The sequence below is a fragment of the Sprattus sprattus genome, assembly GCF_963457725.1.
Source record: "Sprattus sprattus genome assembly, chromosome: 19".
Lineage (NCBI taxonomy): Eukaryota > Metazoa > Chordata > Actinopteri > Clupeiformes > Clupeidae > Sprattus > Sprattus sprattus.
In genome coordinates this window covers 4,002,300-4,024,804 of record NC_137917.1, presented here as the reverse complement: position 1 = coordinate 4,024,804, position 22,505 = coordinate 4,002,300, and the positions used below count along the sequence as shown (strand labels likewise).

Genomic DNA, 22,505 nt, shown 5'->3' with positions numbered 1-22,505 from the left:
GTGCTTATCTTGAGGAGCATGTCGTGTGTTGGGCGCTCATCTGGGCTTTCTCAAGCGTAGGCAGAACAGACAAGAAGTGGGGCTTTTTATTTTTTGAAACATATTTTTGATGCACTATTAACTACTCAAGCCTGTCATCTAGTGGCATCTTGTTTCTATTGGAACCATTCTTCTAAAGTTTTGCTCTGCTTTGAGTTCCCACAATGTGGGGACGACTACAACATTAGATACTGCGGAGCTGAACAGAGTACATCCTGTATTTATTTATTTGTTCATTTCTGTTCAAAATGGAAAGGCTTCCAATCCTTATGTGTTGACCTATCCCATTAAATACCAACTAAAATTTTCGCAAAACAATCGTTTTTTTGTGTCAATGATCTGTAACAGGACAATCTCATTGTTACAATAATACTTAGATGCTTGAGCCCAATATAATAACTTCTAGCAAAGTAATTGCGGCAAAGTACATTTTTACACCCTAAAGATAATTAGAATAGAATTTTGCTTAGGTGGGGATCAAACTGAAAAAAAAAAGAAGAAAAAGAAACGTCAATGCTCTGCTCCCACGTCAACCATAGCAAACAAAGAAATCTACTGTTTTTATCTTTACTAACGTTTGTTAGTGTGAAAGCCACCTTACTCTTCCTACTGCTTTAGACAGACTCTGAAAGGTATTTTGATTATACTGTTGTGATATAGTAATCATAATTCTTAGACTCAGTCCTATAAAACAGTATCATACATTTGTAACTGCTTTCCAATGCCGTTGTATCATTTTTGTTGTTAAAGGCCACAATGAATCCATTTAGCAAGAGGCATTGCAATACTACTTCACTACTTCAAACATGAAGAACAATGCTGTGAGAGATGGGGGAGATGTAAAGTGAGATTCCTACGTGAACGTAACATTACACAGGCACTTGACAGCGAGTATATCCACACACACCTGTGACTCCTCTGTGTCAGGGTGGGAACCACGGAGCCTGCGCTTGTTCTTTGTGAGCCGGAGAGGCGTCAGGTGTCTCCAGCTGGCCTTGGGTTTCACGGGAAGACGTGCGAGCGGCCGGGCCCCGAGTCCTTGCGGTGATTTGTGGCGCTCCGTAATGAGCGCGTCCATCGCGCACAGTCTCATCACCCCTGACACAAGCGTTCTCACCTTACCAGCCAAGCGCTCTGCGGAGGCAAGCTAGAGGTGAAGCGGGGTCAGCGCTTCGGAGGGGAGGTGGACGCAGGTGTGTGTTTGTGTGTGTGTGTACAGGGGCTGACAGCAGACAGGTGCAGCACACCTGCTACACATATGTGAACACACACAGACAGGCAGGCAGACATGCATGCACACATAGGACTTCAATACATCAATGCATGCTCAGACATGTAATTTCATATGTACATCTCATGCACCGCACCCAAGTGCTTAATCACATTCATACAGGCATACATAGGCAGGCACAGGATGTCAATACATGCAAATAGACAACTGCTTGTGCTTACATGCAGTATATCCTCACCAGCATGCAAAAGTACCAATAACACACAGATGCAGTCAGCCACACATGTGTAAATACTTCAGTGAAACACAAAGTAAATTAGGTTATGTGTGTGTGTGTGTGTGTGTGTGTGTGTGTGTGTGTGTGTGTGTGTGTGTGTGTGTGTGTGTGAGAGAGAGCGTTGTGTAAGACCCCCACACAGACTCCCTCACACATGTCGTCAATCACTTCAAACAGATGCGGGGCATTATCTGGCCATGGAGCTGGACCATCTGGATTAATTCGTTTTTTTCAATGAGCAGAACTCCCTAACTCTCAGGGGTATGTTGACCACGCAGCTTTGCCAGTCCCCTTGTGCTTGTGCCCAGGGTGGTTTCGAACACGGTTAGCGCATGCTGTCAATGTGGCCTGTCCCGGCCTGACTCAGCACTTCTGGGGCAGACTTTCACACGGATAAAGCAATCAGGGCCCAGCGTTCCACAACACTGGCCTTGTCCCGGTACCTCCCACTGGGAGACTGGCTCCATGGGAGGACACCCTGCCCTCACACACAAACGCACACACACACACACACACAGACACACACACACACACAGTGATCCACACTACCACATGGAACTGAATTATGGTGGCAACATGCATGAAAACAAAATAAAAAGGGACCTGGAACAGGTTTTCTAAATCAGCCACCTGCTGCTGATAAACGTTATCCAGCATCTTTTAATGGTCCTTCCCCATGACTAAACTCTCCTCTAGACTTACCTGCTGGTATAATCAAAACAAACCACACTGTGCCGCACTACACCAGCGTCTGGTCAACATTTGACAGCAAGCCACGTGGCCGAAGGAATCCTGCACCTAATTAAAGAGACACAGTCACTCTGGAAGTGCGTGAGTGAATGTTTTTTCACTGTACGGTGGCAGCCTTCCATGGAGGGACTAGTAAAAATAACAAGCTGGAAGGACTCATCTGTTCCTCTGCAGGAATTGTTTGTTTACACGGAATAGGGATGAGGGAGGGGGCTGGTAGTGGGTGAGAGGGTGAGGATGAGGAGTGGGTGAGTGGGTTGGTGGGTGGCAGGATGGCATGTGGTGGGGAAGAATAACTCCACGCTGGGGAGGCGCAGCGGGAAGGGAACGCCAGACGCTAGAGCACCGCAAAAGACGTGCACGAAATAATGTTTTGTGATCAAGGCTTTCCTTTTCTTCTCTGGGACATTATGGCTGGAATGGCAAGCCCCCAAACTGATAAACACATTGAAAGTTTACCGTACACAAAAAGTGTGGTCGGAGACATAGGAGATGAAAAACGGCCGGCCGCATTTAAACTGTGGTCGGAAAACATAAGAGCTGCTGACTAAAGGCGGGGGACGGTGCGCTGGAGATGAGGAAGGCCCTGTGATTTGTGCCTCCATCGCCTAAACATGTCTCTTCTCCTCTGGTGGGGATGGAGGGGCCATATTTTTAGACACCATCTGTATCAAATGAAGAAAAGTTTATACACAAAAATACCTTTGCTTATGGCAAAGCCGGAGTGTTTTTAACGCTTATTAGTTTTACAGGCTGCTCAATGAATATTATACACCCAGCAACCAGGGCTATTGACACAAAGAAATGGCAAAGTGTTGCCAATCAACATCAACTTGTTATTCAATTCAGGCAATGAGGTAAAGTTACTTAAGAGCAAGATGTTTTCAGATTTTCATAACTCAACCTCAAGACAAAAACAACAGTAAGTCCAAGAACGGCAAAACAACAGAAAAATATCCTTGGCATGAAATCTTTGTCTCTGGGTCCAAGCGCTTACCAGTTGCAGGGTCGACAAGAATATTTATTTGCGCGGAGGGCTGGCACATAGATAAATGAGGCCTGCCTCCCACAGCTCACGAGTGCTCAGCTCTGCCAAAAACAAATAGCTTGTGCTTGTGTCCCATACGGACATTATAGGGCACATGAATCTGTTTTACTATCCTGTGGATACAGCTCGTAGTTCAACCAGCCAGTATTATTATTTTCTTTCAGCTCAGGGAGATCATAATCCCCTATGCACTCTTTCGTGGCTCTGCCACGGCATAAGACTATGGACTATGTTTTGAAAATCAGGTGTATTGGCAGGATGGTCATGGGCAGGTCTTTGAACTCTGTGCGGCCTCTTTCATAAGGCATCTCAAACCAGGGCCCTCCGGATGGCGTGAGGATAGTTTGTGAGTGTTTTGTAATCAGTGTGTTGCTCTGGGATACGATGACCCACTGAGTCTTCTCTCAGAACTCTGCCCCTGCTCGACACCAGGTGCTGCTCATTTCACAAGGTCAAAGTGCACAGGTGACCTCTTGAGACGCTGTTCCATGTGAAACAGCATGAACCCTACCTCTGTGTGTCTGTGAATCTGACAAACTGATACCTGACTTGCCTAACTCCCTCATTAGAAAGGCTTTTGACACTTCATCTTTATCATCATCGTGATGCACATTTCGTCAGTAATGATGATAAAAATACAGAATTTAAACACCTCATTCCTCTCGGATTCAGCCGATTTACTAGCCTGACGATGTCATACCCATAATTCTAGTAATAATATTTGTCTGATACTGCTCCATTGGGCTGTGATTATGGAGCGTGTTTAAACCGGCCAAAGCCTCTTCGCTCAATTGGATAGAGCTACAACCAATCAGAGCAACGTAGTAGTCATCGGGACCAGCTGATAAATTAAACTTTTGCTGAATCCCGTAGGAAGGACAGTAAAAACATCTTTTCAATTTGATTGGTCCGAACCTATTTTTGATCTGAGATAGTTTCTCCCCAACGGAGCAATGCCAAACCAAACTTCCAGACCTCAAATGTTGCGGGCGGGGCTAAGTTCGGCTGGTACCCAGGTTACAGATTTACATGATGACACAGAGATGGAAACCAGTGAGTTTAAAACAGATTAAAAAAATCATTTATTGGAAATAAGTCATTGACGCCACAAATAAAAAAAACGCAATGCTAGTGAGATCGGGGCCTTCAGCTCCACTGCCAGATGTGTTACTCCCTTCCATCGGGGGGCGTTCTGAGCTCTTCTTCCTTGTTTCTCTTGGTGACGCCGCTGAAGTACTTATCTCTGAAGGAGTCCAGTCCCTCGTACGGGCCGTAGCGCGGGTCTGTCAGTTGAGCCAGAGCATCTTCCTCCTGGCGAGAAGAGGAGAGAGAGGATAAGAGTCCTTGAGAAAGATAAGCGATCACAAAAAAAAGGGAAGTTGTATCACAAAAGAGAGAGGGATAGAGAGATAGAGAGATAGAGAGATAGAGAGAGACTGACTATGAGACAGGAAAGACAAGAGACGGGGATGAAGAGGAGAGATGAAACAAACACTCTGCGGTGAGCCCCTTGCTCCTTACCTTAACAACTCTTCTAACACAAATAAACACACACACACACACACACACACACACACACACACACACACACACACACACACACACGCATCTCTAGTAAACTGGCCGCTAAAGTGATCCTGTGTACCATCCATTCACAACTTCGACGTGCGGCGTGCAATAAAGGTTTTGCTGACACTCAGCATGCTCAGATTTTCCTCTCTGGTGAGGGGGCTGAGGGCTGGTAGGGAGCTCTGGCTGCTCTCTGGGCCAAGAGCACGCGGCCAGGCCAACAGACACACGTGGAGTTACGAGGCTCAAGGTGCTGCGAGTGACTTTGAGACGTCACTGCCACGCCTGCTCCGTCCTCCTTCACCCAGCCTCCCTGCTGGGTAACTCGTCAGCCCGGCCGCCCCTCGTGTAGCACGACCAGGATGCCACCCCTGTCCACAACAAAAGCTGTGTGTCCAAACAACAAACCATCTGAAGCCATTTAGATAAAAGTAACATCAAGGGCTGGCAGAAGATGAGCAGGAGCCCAAAAGAACACCTGCCTGTGGTTTAGAAAGTAAGGCTCCGTGTCCCAGCAGAACATGGAAACTACGGAAATATTTTCCTATGTATAAGCGTCCTGCAGATCTCCCTTGAGCTCAATTCACTTCGCATCCATCTCTTTGAACTCCCTTGAGGGTATCATGGAAATGCCAAAGATTTATCAGCTTTATGCTGCCGTTTAGTTACGCTTTCGACTATAGCCATTCACTGTCAAGTCAGCGTGTTCTACGCAAGGACTTGGTGTTGCTGGCTTAACTGGCAACAAACAGCCAGTGGTGTAGTCCAGGGTATACACTGGCATACGGAGTATACCCACTACTTTCAGCATTGCGTATACCCACTTCTCAAAACAGGTTGTTTATCCTGTGCTGTATGGGCTGCTTAAAAAAATAATAAGAGCATACCCACTTCACCAGGGCAGCGTTGATGTCTGTGGCACACCACTGCAGACACCCACCATGTGCCAAAGTCAAACCAACTCTATATGGCCAACACACTGAAGTAGAACAAATAAGCACTAAGGTTGTTGAGGGACGTAAGAGAACTTTTAAGGCAAGTGGGACCACGGCGGACCAAGTGTGGTGAAATCGGACCAGTTCAGGGGAAGGGTGGTACAATACGTAGACGGGAGATGTTTTTGGGGGTGGCGGGAGGGGGTGTGGGTAGAAAGAGAGAGGTTGAGGACGACAGAGAGTGGGGGAGGTAAGGACACAGCGAGGCTCAGAGCCAAGACACGGACGAGAGAGAGGGAGAGAAAGAGAGAGAGAGAGAGAGAGAGAAAGAGAGAGACGGTGACAGAGGTGAAGGGTACGATGAGTGTTGTTTGACAGTCCAGGGCTGGCTGACGACCACCTCACACCGTTCTAAATATTAATTTCCCCCAACTGTGATGACAAGACTCATTTTTAGACGTAAAGAGTCACTCTTACGGTAAAAGCTTACTTTGAATTTCCCGTCAAAGCTCTATGACTGTCCAGTGCCAGAGGAAAAACAGGATTTGTGCCCTTCTTTGTATTTGGACCAGTTCACGATAAATAGAACTGTTGACTTGCTCTGTGTGCTAATGTGCTACAGACTATAACGCTACATGTACAGTCAGCAGTTTGATGTCGGAGACCATATGGGGCCCACAGTAAAAATATAACATAGCAGTGTTGCAGTGTACTCTTGGCAGTCTTCAAATCGCACAGTGCCACTTGTGATATCAGTCCCCACAGAGAACAGAATCATGATTAACTTGATGTCAAAACTTGACGATGACTGAAGAGAGGAGCTCGAGACACTTTAAACAAACAAACTTCACATCTCGAGTGGCTTGGCTACTGCTGATGCACAGGCAAGGGTCTGTGGTAAACATCCGTTTATCATATTTTGGGGCCAAATGCTGAGCCAGTAGCCAAAGCAGAGACCAAGGTGAAACCCTGACAGACCAGTCTCTTCACGAGCCAAACCTGGAGCTGCAATCATTTCAACCTTACCACCGCTCTCTCTGAGGGTGCCCCTGGAGAGGCACAAAGAAGGGGAAAGAAAAAGAAGATAGAGAGAGACAGAAAGAGAAAGAGAGAGAGGGAGAGAGAGAAAGAGAGAGAACCAGGCTCCATGAGGGTTATGGGATGTCTAGCCCATGAAGTCCAGGTCTAAAGGACAGGAAGCTTGAGACACAAGCCAGTCAGTACAGACAACAGTAGCAGTGTGTGTATGTGTGTTTGTTTGTTTGTGTGCGTGTGTGTGACAGAGAGTGTGTGTGTATATGATTCACACACGCCTTTATGGGAACAATTTGGGGTTTTGTGAAGTGAAGCGGTGAAGGTTGTCAAATCCAAAGATGGATTATTTTCCATACAATGTGTGATTAAGTCATTAAGTTTAGTATAAAAAAAGTGAGCCAACCGCAGCCAGATGGTAGGATTTCCTCCCAAGCCTTGCGTGTAAGCATTATCTACAGCTCCCTGTAACTTTTCAGCTCAGTCACACAGGCTATGCCCTGCTGACACACACTGACTGACACACACACACACACACACACACACACACACACACACACACACACACACACACACACACACACACACACACTGAAACACTTGTAAATGTGAAATGCTTGCATACAGAGAGTAAACATATTCTGAGGCACACACCATCCGTACAGCATGCATAAACTAACATAATCTCCTGTGTGCAATGTGCATACCACAGGCATACACAAATTAATCAGAATCATGTGAGGGGATCCATCTCCCAGGGCACTAACACCCACTCACACGCACAGACATAGAGATGCACATATACACACATTCATATACACATGCAGACACACAGACATAGAGATGCACATATACACACATTCATATACACATGCAGACACACAGACATAGAGATGTACATATATACGCATTCACAGACACACAGACATAGAGATGCACATATACACACATTCATATACACATGCAGACACACAGACATAGAGATGTACATATATACGCATTCACAGACACACAGACATAGAGATGCACATATACACACATTCATATACACATGCAGACACACAGACATAGAGATGCACATATACACGCATTCATATACACATGCAGACACACAGACATAGAGATGCACATATACACGCATTCATATACACATGCAGACACACAGACATAGAGATGTACATATATACGCATTCACATACACATGGATGCAGAGATAGACGCCAGCACATACATCCTCAAACACAAACACACACACACACACACACACACACAGAGATAGAGATACACATATACAGTCGTGGCCAAAAGTTTTGAGAATGACACAAATATGCATTTTCACAAAGTTTGCTGCTTCAGTGTGTTTAGATATTTTTGTCAGATGTTACTATGGAAGGCTGAAGTATAATTAAATATGTTTAATAAGTGTCAATGGCTTTTATTGGCAATTACATGAAGTTAATGCAAAAAGTCAATATGTGCAGTTTTGACCCTTTTTTTTCAAGACCTCTGCGATCCGCCCTGGCATGCTGTCAATTAACTTCTGGGCCACATCCTGACTGATGGCGGCCCATTCTTGCATAATCAATGCTTGGAGTTTGTCAGAAATAGTTTTTTTTTGTTTGTCCACCCGCCTCTTGAGGATTGACCACAAATTCTCAATGGGATAAAGGTCTGGGGAGTTTCCTGGCCAATCATGCTGGGAAAAGCATTGTTCATCACCAAACTGTTCCTGGATGGTTGGGAGAAGTGGCTCTCGGAGGATGTTTTGGTCCAGCAAGCGCCACGACCGTCTCCTAAACATGATTCAACTGCGGGATCGGGTCACCTCCAGCACAGAGCTTGCTCAGGAATGGCAGCAGGCAGGTTTGAGTGCATCTGCGCGCCCAGTGAGGCGAATACTTTTGGAGGATGGCCTGGTTTCAAGAAGGGCAGCAAAGAAGCCATTCTCTCCACTGGGGTAAAGTCATTTTCACTGATGAATCCCCTTTCCGATTGTTTGGGGCATCTGCAAATAAGCTTATCCGGAGAAGACAAGGTGAGAGCTACCATCAGTCCTGTGTCAAGCCAACAGAAAAGCATCCTTAGATCCTTCATGTGTGGGGTTGCTCCTCAGCCAAGGGAGTGGGCTCGCTCATAATTTTGCCTAAGAACACAGCCATGAATAAAGAATGGTACCAAATCATCCTCCGAGAGCCACTTCTCCCAACCATCCAGGAACAGTTTGGTGATGAACAATGCCTTTCCCAGCATGATGGAGCACCTTGCCATAAGGCAGAAGATAACTAAGTGGCTCGGGGAACAAAACATTGATATTTTGGGTCCATTGGCCAGGAAACTCCCCAGACCTTTATCCCATTGAGAATTTGTGGTCAATCCTCAAGAGGCGGGTGGACAAACAAAAAAAAACTATTTCTGACAAACTCCAAGCATTGATTATGCAAGAATGGGCGGCCATCAGTCAGGATGTGGCCCAGAAGTTAATTGACAGCATGCCAGGGCGGATTGCAGAGGTCTTGAAAAAAAAGGGTCAAAACTGCACATATTGACTTTTTGCATTAACTTCATGTAATTGCCAATAAAAGCCATTGACACTTATTAAACATATTTAATTATACTTCAGCCTTCCATAGTAACATCTGACAAAAATATCTAAAGACACTGAAGCAGCAAACTTTGTGAAAATGCATATTTGTGTCATTCTCAAAACTTTTGGCCACGACTGTACACGCATGCACAGACAAACACATTACAAATTCACATATTCAGTACACACACACACACACACACACCCACCCACCCACCTCTGGTTCTTTGGTCTTCTCCATGGTGATGAGCCTTCGTGATGTGTGAGTGGAGAGGACCTGCTCACAGTTGCTAAGGAGACTCAGGCAGGGGTTCATGGGAATCATCTCCTCACAGTACCTACGGAGAGCAAGCAGCAGCAGCCACACTTAATGTCAGTCAGTTACTCCATGTAGCACACAGAGCAAAGAGCAGGAAGAAGTCCCCTCAAAAACTACAGAGGACACCAAAGGGCATCTGATCTGGCAATTAAAAGGTGTACGTTCATTCACTTTTATGTTGTTATATGTTCAGTTCTCTATGTTCTTTGACATGGACCAGAGCCTGTTTCAAGAACTTTGCCTGATCCAAAGGAACCGGAGGCTGATGGGTCATCACTGAGTCATTCGAATGATCAGAACACGCATCGGACTCTGAAGCTGTTCCTAGCGGTCACCGCAAGTGGTTTTTCCTGCCTCGCAAAGTAATGGTACAATAAAAGCATACTTTACTCATAAAATAAAATTGAATTAATGTTATAGCTTCACTGCCACAACGAAATCTGAGGAGGGAAATGTATTAAACAAGCCCATAAACACTGTTGCGCTGAAAGCCACTGAACGCATTAATTACTGTCAAGTGGTTCCACAAAAACTCAAATACCCACTTCTCCAACTATCAATCCTCAGCATGTTTGCTTTAATATTTTGTTTCTGATGTTTACGAATGGGGGAAAACAGTCTGATTATGTTTGAAAGGTAGCCCAGTTGAAATGTAAGATTTGGTTTTTGACAACCAAAGCCATGCATACTGAGAGCCTCTCCAGTAAACATTGCAGGCTTCCAACACTGAAGAATGAGAGGGGGGTATACATTAACAGTCTAACAAACCGGGGGTATTCCAAGTGCATGATAAAGCACTTGGGCACCTGGGCAAGTTAACTCAGAGTTAGTGATAAGCCTCCTAATAGAAGAGCCCTATGGCTTTGTTTTGCTAGGAGAAAGAGGCCAGAGGGCTCTTCTATTAGGAGGTTTGTCACTTACTCTGAGTTGACTTATCCAGGTTCGCCACCAAACCACGTACTTGGAATACCCCCAAGTTCAGACCAAACTCGGGCCTGGCAATTGTCAGAAGCAACGGTTGCAGAGAAAAGCCCATCCGATACCCATCTTCAGATTTCTCAGAAGCACACCCATAAAGAAGCAGCCATTTCCCTACGCCTCAGTTAAATAAGCACACTCTCCCAGACAGGGAAGAGGCACGTCCATATGGCAGTTTGACTTTCACAAGCCTACGCTAGGAGCAAATGATTACCACCTCTGCAGAGTGCACTGTAATATACTGCCACTGTCAGGTTGCAGAGATGGTGGCCCAGAGGTGGAACGTGTCAAGGCTGAGGTGTGTTACGGGGTTGCTGATACGCACACGTTTGCCAATGTTCTGAAGAAACAGTGAGCTGATGCTGGTGGGAGATTTTCACTCAGTCTTGTCTGTGCCCGCGTTGCCATGGACACAATGGAATATATGTGTCTGCTGCACCGTAATGTGTGGGAGCAGCACGGCCAAGTTTCAAATGGCAATTATGACTATGTTTCTTTTTCTTATATATGAGTGTGTGTGTGTGTGTGTGTGTGTGTGTGATGGGGCTTAGACAGTTTCACAGTCAGACAGCCATAACATTTGTGGACACCTGTGAATAGTTGTTGTTGCAGTAAGTATTGTAGTAAGATGAGAAGTCCCCACAGGTGAAGTTTGGCACTACCATCTGCCTGAGGGTCTGGGCCAGTATAGACTGGGGGGGTCTACATGCAACAGTCTCTGAGCTTTGCAATTTGGCTAATGTCTTTCGCACTGATTGAAAAGCAAACTCTGGGTTTTGCCAGAACAGCTGACACAGAAGGAAACAAGGCCACGGCGGTCGGAACACCTTAAACACACTTAACAGCAACACGTCGCAAAACTTAAAGAAGCCAGTGGGGAATATAAGCTAACGCGCAGAAAAAGCCACAGAGCCCAGATCAGAGTCTGAAAGCAGAGTGGGGAGAGGGTGGGTGGGTGTGTGTGGGTGTGTGTCTGTGTGTGTGTGGGGCGAAGGTGGGGGTTGGGGACGGGTGCGGCAGTGGGTCCCACAGCGACGGAAGCCCCTTTAATTGGACCATAGAATGGTAGTGGCAGGGGACTCGGGGGGCTGACCTCATTCCCCAGGCCTGTGCGCTGTGTTGGGGGACCCAGGCAGGCGCCGCTTCCACTGGTGGCTGTTAAAAGGACCATGCGGCACCACTGCTCCGGATTCCTGCGGCAGTCGTTCCCCTCCTCTGACACCAGTGTTTATAAACAACTTTGTTGCTACACAATCTGCCTCTCCAGATCCACTCAGTCAAGGCTCCCCGCCACCAGTCGGGGGACAGCCCTTCTCGGGGCCGTCGCAGCGAATGGAATACACCCCCACATGGAAAGAACCGGTACAGCACTGAGCTGCAAATGACTTGGCTGCCGGTAGCTGGACAATAAAACGGCTGCGTTTGAAGTTAAACCTCTCAGATCTTCCAGGTGGCATGGTTTCGATATGGCACCTCAGGTGTAGGCAAAAAGGTGTGAGCAGAGATCCCAAAACCCTTTACACGCTTTCTTAATGAAAGCAAGTTGCTGGGAAAAAAAATCATTGATGGGCCGCAGATTTAGTCATCCACTCCACTAACATCTCCATCTTCGCACAACCTATTCGCAGTCGGACAACTAAATTCCTTTTTTCCCTTTCTACAACTTCATCCTTACATATGCCTTAATACAAACTGACATCCACAACAGTACACTAAATCCCGGCAATTGTGTACTTGTATTGCTTCGCACAACCCACGCCCTTAGTACCTAAGTCTACTGGTTTGGGCCCTGGAGTGCAGATGTAGAACTGAAAAATCTAATGCAGATTACAGTGTTACAACACAAACAGTCTCCCCTCTATGTCAATAGCTTGGCTTGTCACAAAACGCCATGGCACCTAACATACACACAGCTGTCTGTCAGCAGAACCCCACACACTTGGGTCGGCCCGAAACCAGACACCAATGGTATGGGGAATACAAGCAGGCCCTGGGGTGATGGTGGGGTTCTGAGGAGGCGGCGAGGGGTGGTCGTGGGGGGGTTGTGAGACGGTGGGTGTGTGAGGAGCGCTGTGTTTAGTCTGTGCGTTAAGTTTGTCACTGTGGGGTTTATTCTGGCACTGTGCCCTGAATGTGTCGAGGCTGATAGGACAGGGGTCAAGCGTAGCTGCGACGCGGGGTGAAGAGTTTCTGCGCCGTTCATCGCGGCAGTGTCAGGTTCCCCTCCCGGAAGCCCAAACACACACTCAGACACACACGGGCTTATTTGAAGGTGCTATATGTAAGAATTTTCAAACATTAACAATTTACTAGAAAAACCAATATAATGTGAAGAAACACCCTTATGTTAACATTAATGGTTAGCCTATCAGCTAGCTCAAAAGCTTGAGTGCTTAAATGAAAACCTACCGGTGTCTGTTTTACTCAACTACATGAATGTAACATATAAATATCAATTGATGATGATGGAGGCACTGGTGGCAGCCGAAGATATATTTTCATCATACATGTTTTCATGCTACATGAAACCTTCAGCCTCTGCCACCTTGGCCACATGTTTTGTTTACTTCAAAATAGAGAGAGAGAGAGAGAGAGGAGGTAGGGGTGTAAGTGTAGTAATACACAAACCCCAATCTGCTTGGGTTGGAAGAGTATGAAATCATTTTGCTCCCTAGTTGACATCTAATCAGGCTTACAAGTAGCCCCTTTAAGTGCAGACAAAAAGCTCTCTCATGAACAGAGCTGTTTGCCTTCTGCCTATGATGCATACGGGAAGCCTGAGATGCTTTGTTTCCTCAAAGCAGATGTCATGATCAGCAAGTAAGCACAGCAGGCGCTGCCTGCGGGTCTCCCATTTTCACTGCTGGGGAAGTTCGGTTTATGACAGTGGTCTGTGTGTGTGTGTGTGTGTGTGTGTGTCACAGACATGATGTAAGAACTGTACACTCTCTACGGACTGTAATTAAGATCAGAGGCTTGAGACGGCTGCCTCTCCTCCTCCGTCTCCTCCTCTAGCGTGGTTCCTCCAGCAGCCCTCTAATATGTGGGCAGCCTGCAGCCTGGACAGGCCTGTGGTGGAGGCTGTCTGGAATATCCCACCGCGGGACACCTGCGCTCCCGTGCAGCTACAACTACACACAAGAGCTGCACTGTAACATCCCAAACTGCTCTACTACAAAGACCTGGAGGTAGAGCTGGAAAGAACAGGAGAGAACTGGAGCAAACCAGATTTGGCTCTGGTGAAGCATTTACACAGTCAGCTTTCCACTTCATTCATCCTTGAAGTCAAATGAGTTTCGAGATCCCAAATATAACCGGCCAGCCATTTACATCATAGGCCAATTTTTTCCCCCTGTTTCACAACACACAATTCCATTTAACTCAAACAGTACAGTTGTATCCAATAACCGGATGAAGTGTTACTGATATAAAGAATTCACAGCTTACAGATGAGAGGAGGGCTCATGGCTGAAAAAGGTCTGAGCAGGTTGATGCTACTTACTCTGGTCTGTAGATTGGCAGCCAGTAAACTAGCCGGCCTCCCATTACTAAATGATGAGCCGCAAAGTTTAAGAGGTCTGTGAAGATGTCACTTAGGCGGTACTCCAGGGTCACTGGGACATGGCTCCCTTCATAGCTGTGGAACAAACACACAAGAGAAATCATTGAGCAACAGCACAAACTTAGTTACTGGTGCCACAAACTCACAGCTAGATTGAAAACACTGATTCTGTAGGACACCATTTTACAGAGGGAAGCTCGCGCACCAATTGTTCTAGTATTTTTAAGAACAGAAATGAAAACATGACATCCTTTCAGTGATGGTGCTTTTGAGGCTGGACTTCAAAAGAATAGCTATGGCGCCCTCTGCTGTTTGAGATACAAAGAACAGCCCATTAGAGGAGCTAACCGAGGTCCACTTCATTTGATATGAAAACAAGGAGCGAGGCGATGAACTCACTAGTCCTCTGGAGGCCTAATTATATCCTTATGGGAGCCCGTCCTCCTTGTGGATTCCCGGATACCGTAGGGAGCTAGAAGGTAGAAAACAGAGGAGAGAGATGATCATAGAGGAAATATTAATGATTCTATGCTGCTCATTAACTAAATGGAAGGAACAACAGCAGTGAAAGATCTCCAGGAAAACGACAGTAAGCCTTTTTTTAAACATGTAGAGAAAGCACAGGTGGGCTGTGAAGAAAAAATAAAACCCTATAGGGTTCACATACGGTCTGTGATAACGGCATCGAACAGGGACCCCCTCCGCCAAATGGGCTTGGAAGCATCGGACACCAAGACATCCACATACTGCTTCTCATTCCCGTACTGGCGAAGGTTTGCCCGGATGTTTTCATCTGGACCCCTCCACTTCTGACTCTTCCGGCTGGATTTACCTACATTCAAGTTCAGACACACGCATCAAAACACATTACAGGAATAGATATAAGGGGCTAACTAATGGTATTCTATAGATATTACATTTGTGAAGACAGAAATCAAATAAACTCGTACCTATTCCATGGATAGTGTTGTAATCAATGTCTGTCCCACACACATAAGCTCCATAGTGGGAACAGGCTACCAACAGGCTTCCTGGAAGGAGGAGTAACAAATATATTCAACTCCCCAACACTAATAAATATTCCTCATGACATCCATTTACTTTTGCCTGGCAGACCATATCTGAAGCAGTCCACAAAAGATATTCCCCTGGCAAGGAAGCATAATTTGTATGCACTTATCTGCAAGTTATCTCGTGGAAGTGAGTCAGCTAACTGTAAATGTAAATACATAATGGTTTTTAAACAACTTTGTGTTTATATTGAAAACATGGTTTTCCATTTGTTTAATGTGTTGTTGATCAGCCCTTGAAATTTATTTCAGTAAGCTGGCTGTATTTGAAAGTAGTTGGCTTAAGTTGGGGTCAAAAGACAAACTCGAGGGCATCTAAATACGCAAACTCATGCGCAGTCAACCACACGGACTACCACACAATTTCATCTTTTGGCAGACACGACCATAAAGAGCACTAGCACTGCATATCCCTGCAGCAGTTACCAAAGTGAGAGTGTGAATCCATCACAGGTTGTTTTTGCACCCCTGAGACCATGGGGGCGCGCACACACACACACACACACACACACACACACACACACACACACACACACACACACACACACACACACACACACACACACACACACACACACACACACACACACACACACACACACACACACACACACACACACACACACACACACTATCCCCGGTTCTCCTCTTGAGCTGGGTCATAAATGATCACATCTGGCCAACAGCTCTCACACCATCCATAGATCTGACGGCACACATTCGTGATAAGGCTGAGCACATAGCACACTACAGACACACCTAAATTGACCTCCGTTTTTACTATGCATAACTGCACACGATGATTGATGAGGAGACAGCTCAGCAGATAGATAGATAGATAGATAGATAGATAGATAAAAAGATGGCTTTATTGGCCACTTCTGGACATCTGCCTTGGCCTCATGATGGCTGCATATTAAGACACACACTTCAAAACACAGATATCAAAGTGCTTCCAATGCGGGAGAATCAAATTAATAATTTATCAAAAATATGGAGCCGAAAATGTATTTTGTGGCTCTGCAGATTCTACAGTGTCTACCAAAATGAGTAATTCACTACAGGTGAGTTGAAAGGGGTCTCAGGATTTGCTAAGCTTTTTGCTTGAGAGAAAGTACATGCAACTCAGACTGCCATACCATGTTTAACTAAACTAAACTCAACTTTAAAAGGGGGTTCTCCGTTCTGCTGAACCTCAATCAGGTGTGTTCCACTCACGAAGACCACAATGTCGAGATCAGACGGGTTTGGCAGACAGGGCCTGGACTGAAACTGTAAAATCACCATTTTGTATAAGCTTTTAGATAGCACATTACGTTATTACTACTGATTACTAATTCTTTAGTTTAACTGGCATTTATGAAAATAAGTGGTCTGACCACCGGCAGAGTTTGACAATATGACTAAATAATTGAATCTTCTCGTTCATACATAGGACCATGTCATCAGTGCACTTACATAGACAGTGGTGTCTTTATCTCACCTGTATAGTAAACAGCGCTGGAGAAACAACCCTACCAGGATCTTTGCCCTCCAATGGGATTTGACCTTAACTAAATTGCAAAAGATAACCAGCCTTTAACCCGTCAGAGTAGTGTTGAGTAGAGACACTTGTGCATGACATAATCCACATACACTGCATTCCAGACAGTTAACTAATATATAATTCAGCCCGTGCTTCAGTGTGGTCTATTAGGCAATTCAACAGAGTTGAGAGAATCAGTTTTGCCATCTCAGGACGAAACATCATTCGGACCTAATACAGCAGAAGGGTGAGCAGAGGGCGAGTCTGATAGTGGGACGCATTCACTGCCAATTGTGTACGCTCTCATATTACATCTTGGCCTCAGAACAATCTGATCTGTCAATCCACACAAGGTGGGTGGATTGGTTCCTGGATGAGAGGGAATCAGGTCTGATATGATCTGGGAAATCTGATCACTGAAGCCGTATGAAGAATAGTGTAATCCTGGCCACTGTTACGGCTTGCTTCAACCTTGATTTCACTAAGAATTATAGGTGTGTGGTCAGCAACAGCATTACAAACAGCATCCCATAAAGTGTTACTGTTGGTACAATCAAACCTACCATGAAACTGGTTATAAGTCATTCCCAAGAGAATTGTACCACTAAGGACCAATAAAGAATTAAAAGATTAAGGCAGTGCCAACAATAATTTTCTTTATGAAACTTACTAATGTGGACATATTTCAGTCCTGACCTTTTTTTGATAAATGAATTGCCTTATTTATATTGTGGTTTGGGTCATGGATTATTAGAAAACACCCACCGGTAGTCTGTCAAGATGACAGTACCATCATACGTCACAAATTACAAGGCAATCTGACATCTTCTATCCCTTAACCATCTACTACCGGTGCAGCCCAGTGACTCTGTGAAACCATTTAGGCTCACCTGGCATTTTTCACTTAGTTCCCATTTTCTCTCCTTAACAAAGTCATGATCTACGATAAACTCAGAGATACTATTGTGTCAGCACTGATGTGTCACTGAATGATGGCTCTGCTACCAGTTGACCAAGGCCAGGCTCAGCAAAGTTTTGAGGTCCGTGCTTCCAAAAATCCTACTTGTGCTGTGACCATAGAGGTATCCCATGATGCATGTGACCCTTCTTGTGCTGTGCCCATAGAGGTATCCGTTGATCCCTGCGACCAAAGAGGTATCCCTTGATGCCTGTGATCCTTCTCTTGCTGTGACCATAGAGGTAACCCTTGATGCCTGTGACCCTTCTTGTGCTGTGACCATAGAGGTTCCCTTGATGCCTGTGACCATAGAGGTATCCCTTGATGCCTGTGACCCTTCTTGTGCTGTGACCATAGAGGTTCCCTTGATGCCTGTGACCATAGAGGTATCCCTTGATGCCTGTGACCCTTCTTGTGCTGTGACCCTAGAGGTTCCCTTGATGCTTGTGACCATATAGGTATCCCTTGATGCCTGTGACCCTACCTGTGCTGTGACCATAGAGGTTCCCTTGCTACACATGGCCCACATTTGGGGGGGGGGGGGGGGGGAGAGATTGACAGGTCAACAAACAATCACACTGCTATGAATTTCTGACCACTGTTTGACTTCGCTGGCAAGCTGTCTACTCTGTGGGTAGTAATTCTTTTTATGACTTGCTTTCAAAGACTTTCTCCTGGATCAAGTTGTCACCACTTTTGGTTGAACGGTACAAAAAGACAGTCATAGTTTAGCATTGGGAATGCATCAAAAATAAATCTATTGTTTTCATTGCAGCATGATTATTCCAGTGTGTTGTTTTTCCGTCTATGGTGTGGTTCAATAAATAATTCCAGTAAATCCAGTAAGCCTACATTCCATCGCATTACAGTAAATATGCAGAGAGACTTTGTTATCCAAATCATTTTTTTTTTTTTAAACATGAATAAATGAAGTCAACATATCAGACTGATGAAACCCAGTCATAAGAGGAGCCCCCCCCCCCCCCAAAAAAAAATAAGTTGTTCAGCATTTGATCAAATGGGTCCAAAAGCAGTATTTCCAGTGAAGGTTTAGTCGCTCCACTGACTATAGGCCCAACTTTGTTTTATTTTATGCTTAATCTATACACTATACTAGACAACTATAAAACCCAAATACCACCCACCCCCACTATAATTGTATGAAAAAAAAGTCAGGTTTAGATGACCATTGAATTTGCAACATACTGGGTGAGATTTTTTTTAAGACCCATGTCTATAAAGATCATCTTTTATGTAAACATTTACACTCACTTTCCCCCCTCATAACAAAAAGGAAAAAGAAGGGGGGAACTGGTAAAACATAACCTCAACCTCCTAGTCAGAGAAGAGGACAATCAGACGAAAGGTTATGTCAAAAGAGAAACCAGTCTCTTCTCTGAAAAACCTCAGCCAGTCAGTCAGCCACAGAGGAGAACTTCAGGCTTTATGGTCTGACACCAGGCTATTTTGGGTCATCACTGAACTATTGCACTCAACCATGGTTTACTGTGTAGGCGTGGAGATTCTGACTCACCTGTTCCAACGAAAGGGTCACATACAAGGTCATGCTCTTTGACCCTGGCGTGGTTGGCCATGATGAAAGACAGCCCTGCATCCATGCTGGTGTTCCCAATAAAGTGCCTCTTCTTCACGCTATGAGAGCGGATTAGTTCTCTTTTACCATCTGCAATCTGAGGAGAAACCACTGGTCACTGATCATAAGGGATAATACAGTTTGTGACATCTAGTTATATGACTCGATGGGGGATCTGTGATAGCTGCAGCTGAATCTGGCTTAAAGCATTTGTAGCTGAAGCATCAGTTAAACCTGCTAGGAGCATGGACATAGAGTCTAACCTAGGTGACATTAATTTGCCATTTAATGATTGTTTACCTCCATATAATACTGATTCAAGGGTGGCAGTCAGAAAAACAGTAGTGAGTCAATAATTGATGACACTCACCCATCGGCCAAAGTACACATGGAAAGGTTCATCAGGGATGCTGTTGGGGTCAGTGCCATAGTCCTCTAGCAAGCAAAACACGTGATCTGGGTCTTTGAGGTTAACTTTCCCTTTAAAAGATAGAAAGTCCAAAGCCTGATGGTAAAAAGATTATTTAAAGATAACACCATTATAATGATGCTTTCAGACAAGACTGAACACTATTGAAATAACAAAAATTGTAGATGCATCTGTTTTCCAAACATACGGTCATAAACACTTGAAACATAAAGTTTATCCTATTGAAATAGGCTAGCTTGTAGGCTTTAGTATTGACAGAAGTTAGCTGTTAGTAGCAAGGCAATGAAGAACCTGCTATTTAGACTTAAGAGCCTTTTCCACACTGCTCAATCAGGCAGTGACCAAATTAAATTGAATTTAGTTTGGCAATGTCAATCACGTAGCAACTAGTTAGATGACAACAGTCACTGAGCAGCAACTCTCTGCATGTCTCTTTTTCTAACATACTTACATCAATTTTATTTATCCTGTCCTTGAAGATCAATGTCTTGTTGAATGTGTAAACGTTAATTTTGTATGTTGATTCTGCTCCAAGAAAGGGCAACTATAGGGAAAGACACGAAAAGGCTTAGGCTATCAGAATGCAACAAAGGATGGATGAATACTTTATTGATCCCTATCAAATCAATTGTATCAAAACAAATCAACACAAAATATCTGGATGACTAAATGTTGCATTTACAAACCATGTTCTCTGTCGGATATTTTAGGAGTGATGATTTTAGTTCATTAGGCGTTTTTCCATGACCCCATAATTCAAAGGCTGATCTATAACACAATCAGAAGTTAGCAATGTAATTGGACACATACGTCACGTGCCAATTTCGCGCATTAATGTTGAAAGCATGAGACAGGCAGAAACTGGTATAGACACATTACTCCAAGCAAGTGTTACACATTCAAAAGAACTGGGAACAGTATAACCGTACACGTCACATGATCAATAAAAGTGTATCTTATCTTACTTAGCACATACTGTACGCCCCATGACTGTCCGTATGTCATCCTCAGACAAGCCGTTCAATCGCCAGAAGGGAGACTAACAAGACAAACATTGGACAACAAATTTGTGAGATAACACACACAACCTTATCGATACAACGAAGTCCACGTAGATTTCAAAGTATACTATACATTTCCTATAGCCATCTGTTGAATTCAAATAGCAAGCTAACCATTTCTTCAAAGTTCTCTGATGGGTCGAACGACTTTCCTCGAATAGACAGCAACGACGTTATCTCCTGAGAAATGTAAAAGAAAAAAAATAAACAAACACAAAAAAGGTTGCACAATTAATATAATTAACATAAGTAGTAGTAGTCGTCGTAGAAGTAGTAGTAGCCTACGCTACATTATGTATATACAACATGTGCATGCGCAACATGCGCATCAGAAAGCCAACTGCACTTCTGACATCACTACGGTACCATAAAAACAACTGTATGAAAATAATATCAATATGAATATATACCGGTAGTCTAAAATCTAAATTGTCTTGGGCTACATGTAATAAATATTGTCGGCATGTCCGACTACAGCGCAGCGCCATGTTTAAGAGTAACTGTAAATTGACCCGACCAGACACTCACCTTCATAAAAAAAAGGTTCCTAGACTATTTATTCGCATCATGAACCACTGGTATCTAAAAGGGATTTTTAAAGTAATCTAACATATTGATGTACAGTGCCTTAGTCTCCTATAATTTAAAGGACTGATTTGACACGATACGTAGAAAAAAGAAAGGAAAACAAGAGGTTTCGATTTTATTTTTGATAAGTGACAAGCATCATCATCTAAATATAGGTTATCCCTTAAGCTGATTTACATGAAAAGCTCGCCAGTCTCGCATGGAAAAGGATTGGATCCACTTTACTTATGTGACCATTATCCATATGTTGTGATTGGCTCACTGAGGCGTCGCTCTGTTTCCGATGCCAAAAGTATCCGCTTCAGCACTCTGGTTGAGTCACAGATCGTTCGAGTACGCTGGACAGCACTGCAGAAATGGTATGCAAGACATCGAGTAGGCTAGGGAGTTGTTGAAAAACTAAAGATCTAAAAAGGTAGGCTACATTTTGAAATGTATTCATAATTCAAAATTGTCTGTTTGTTACTATGCAAGTGAATGCACCAAGGAGCGCTACCAGTTCGAATTATGGCTGTAGACTGCACAGAAAAGTTCAGCTGACTTGCTCCGACACCCTTCGACAAGATCTCTCTGGGCACTGAAGGCCTACTCCGCATTCCTTTGTCTTTTATGCACCAAATCAAGTTATCAGTATAGTTTTCAGCTGAATAGGTTACTCAACCTCAAGTGCACGTTAATAGCTTTGTGGTTATTTATAGACTCGAGTTAGGATACTAAACACATAACATTTACTCCTTTACATTTGGCTGAGTCAATGTTAAATGTTTTGTAAGGAACAACATTTTTTTTTAAAAACTTTATTAACTATTTCAGCCAAGCAATGTTGTAAACGATATCGTTGTCCGAGGAAAGTATACTTTCTAGGACGCAGAGCCATGCATCGGTATCCTATAGGTTGGTTGTACAGTTAGGGCTGATTATAGAACTGTCCGTTTTCTCCACAGAAATGTGAGCA

General features: G+C 44.4%; 1 protein-coding gene across 1 annotated transcript; it reads right to left on the bottom strand.

Moving 5' to 3' along the window:
• Positions 1-4,489: 4,489 nt before the first annotated feature.
• Positions 4,490-21,432, bottom strand: trmt11 (tRNA methyltransferase 11 homolog). The gene is made up of 13 exons (XM_080857946.1): positions 21,373-21,432; positions 21,077-21,142; positions 20,867-20,940; positions 20,588-20,669; positions 20,353-20,445; positions 19,842-19,976; positions 19,412-19,568; positions 15,275-15,355; positions 14,992-15,156; positions 14,724-14,796; positions 14,265-14,399; positions 9,683-9,803; positions 4,490-4,656 (listed from the first exon to the last, which is right to left on the bottom strand). The coding sequence occupies exons 2-13, from the start codon at positions 21,077-21,079 to the stop codon at positions 4,513-4,515; spliced, it is 1,263 nt and encodes a 420-aa protein (XP_080714072.1). The 5' UTR covers positions 21,080-21,142; positions 21,373-21,432; the 3' UTR covers positions 4,490-4,512.
• Between the last annotated feature and the right edge of the window lie 1,073 nt (positions 21,433-22,505).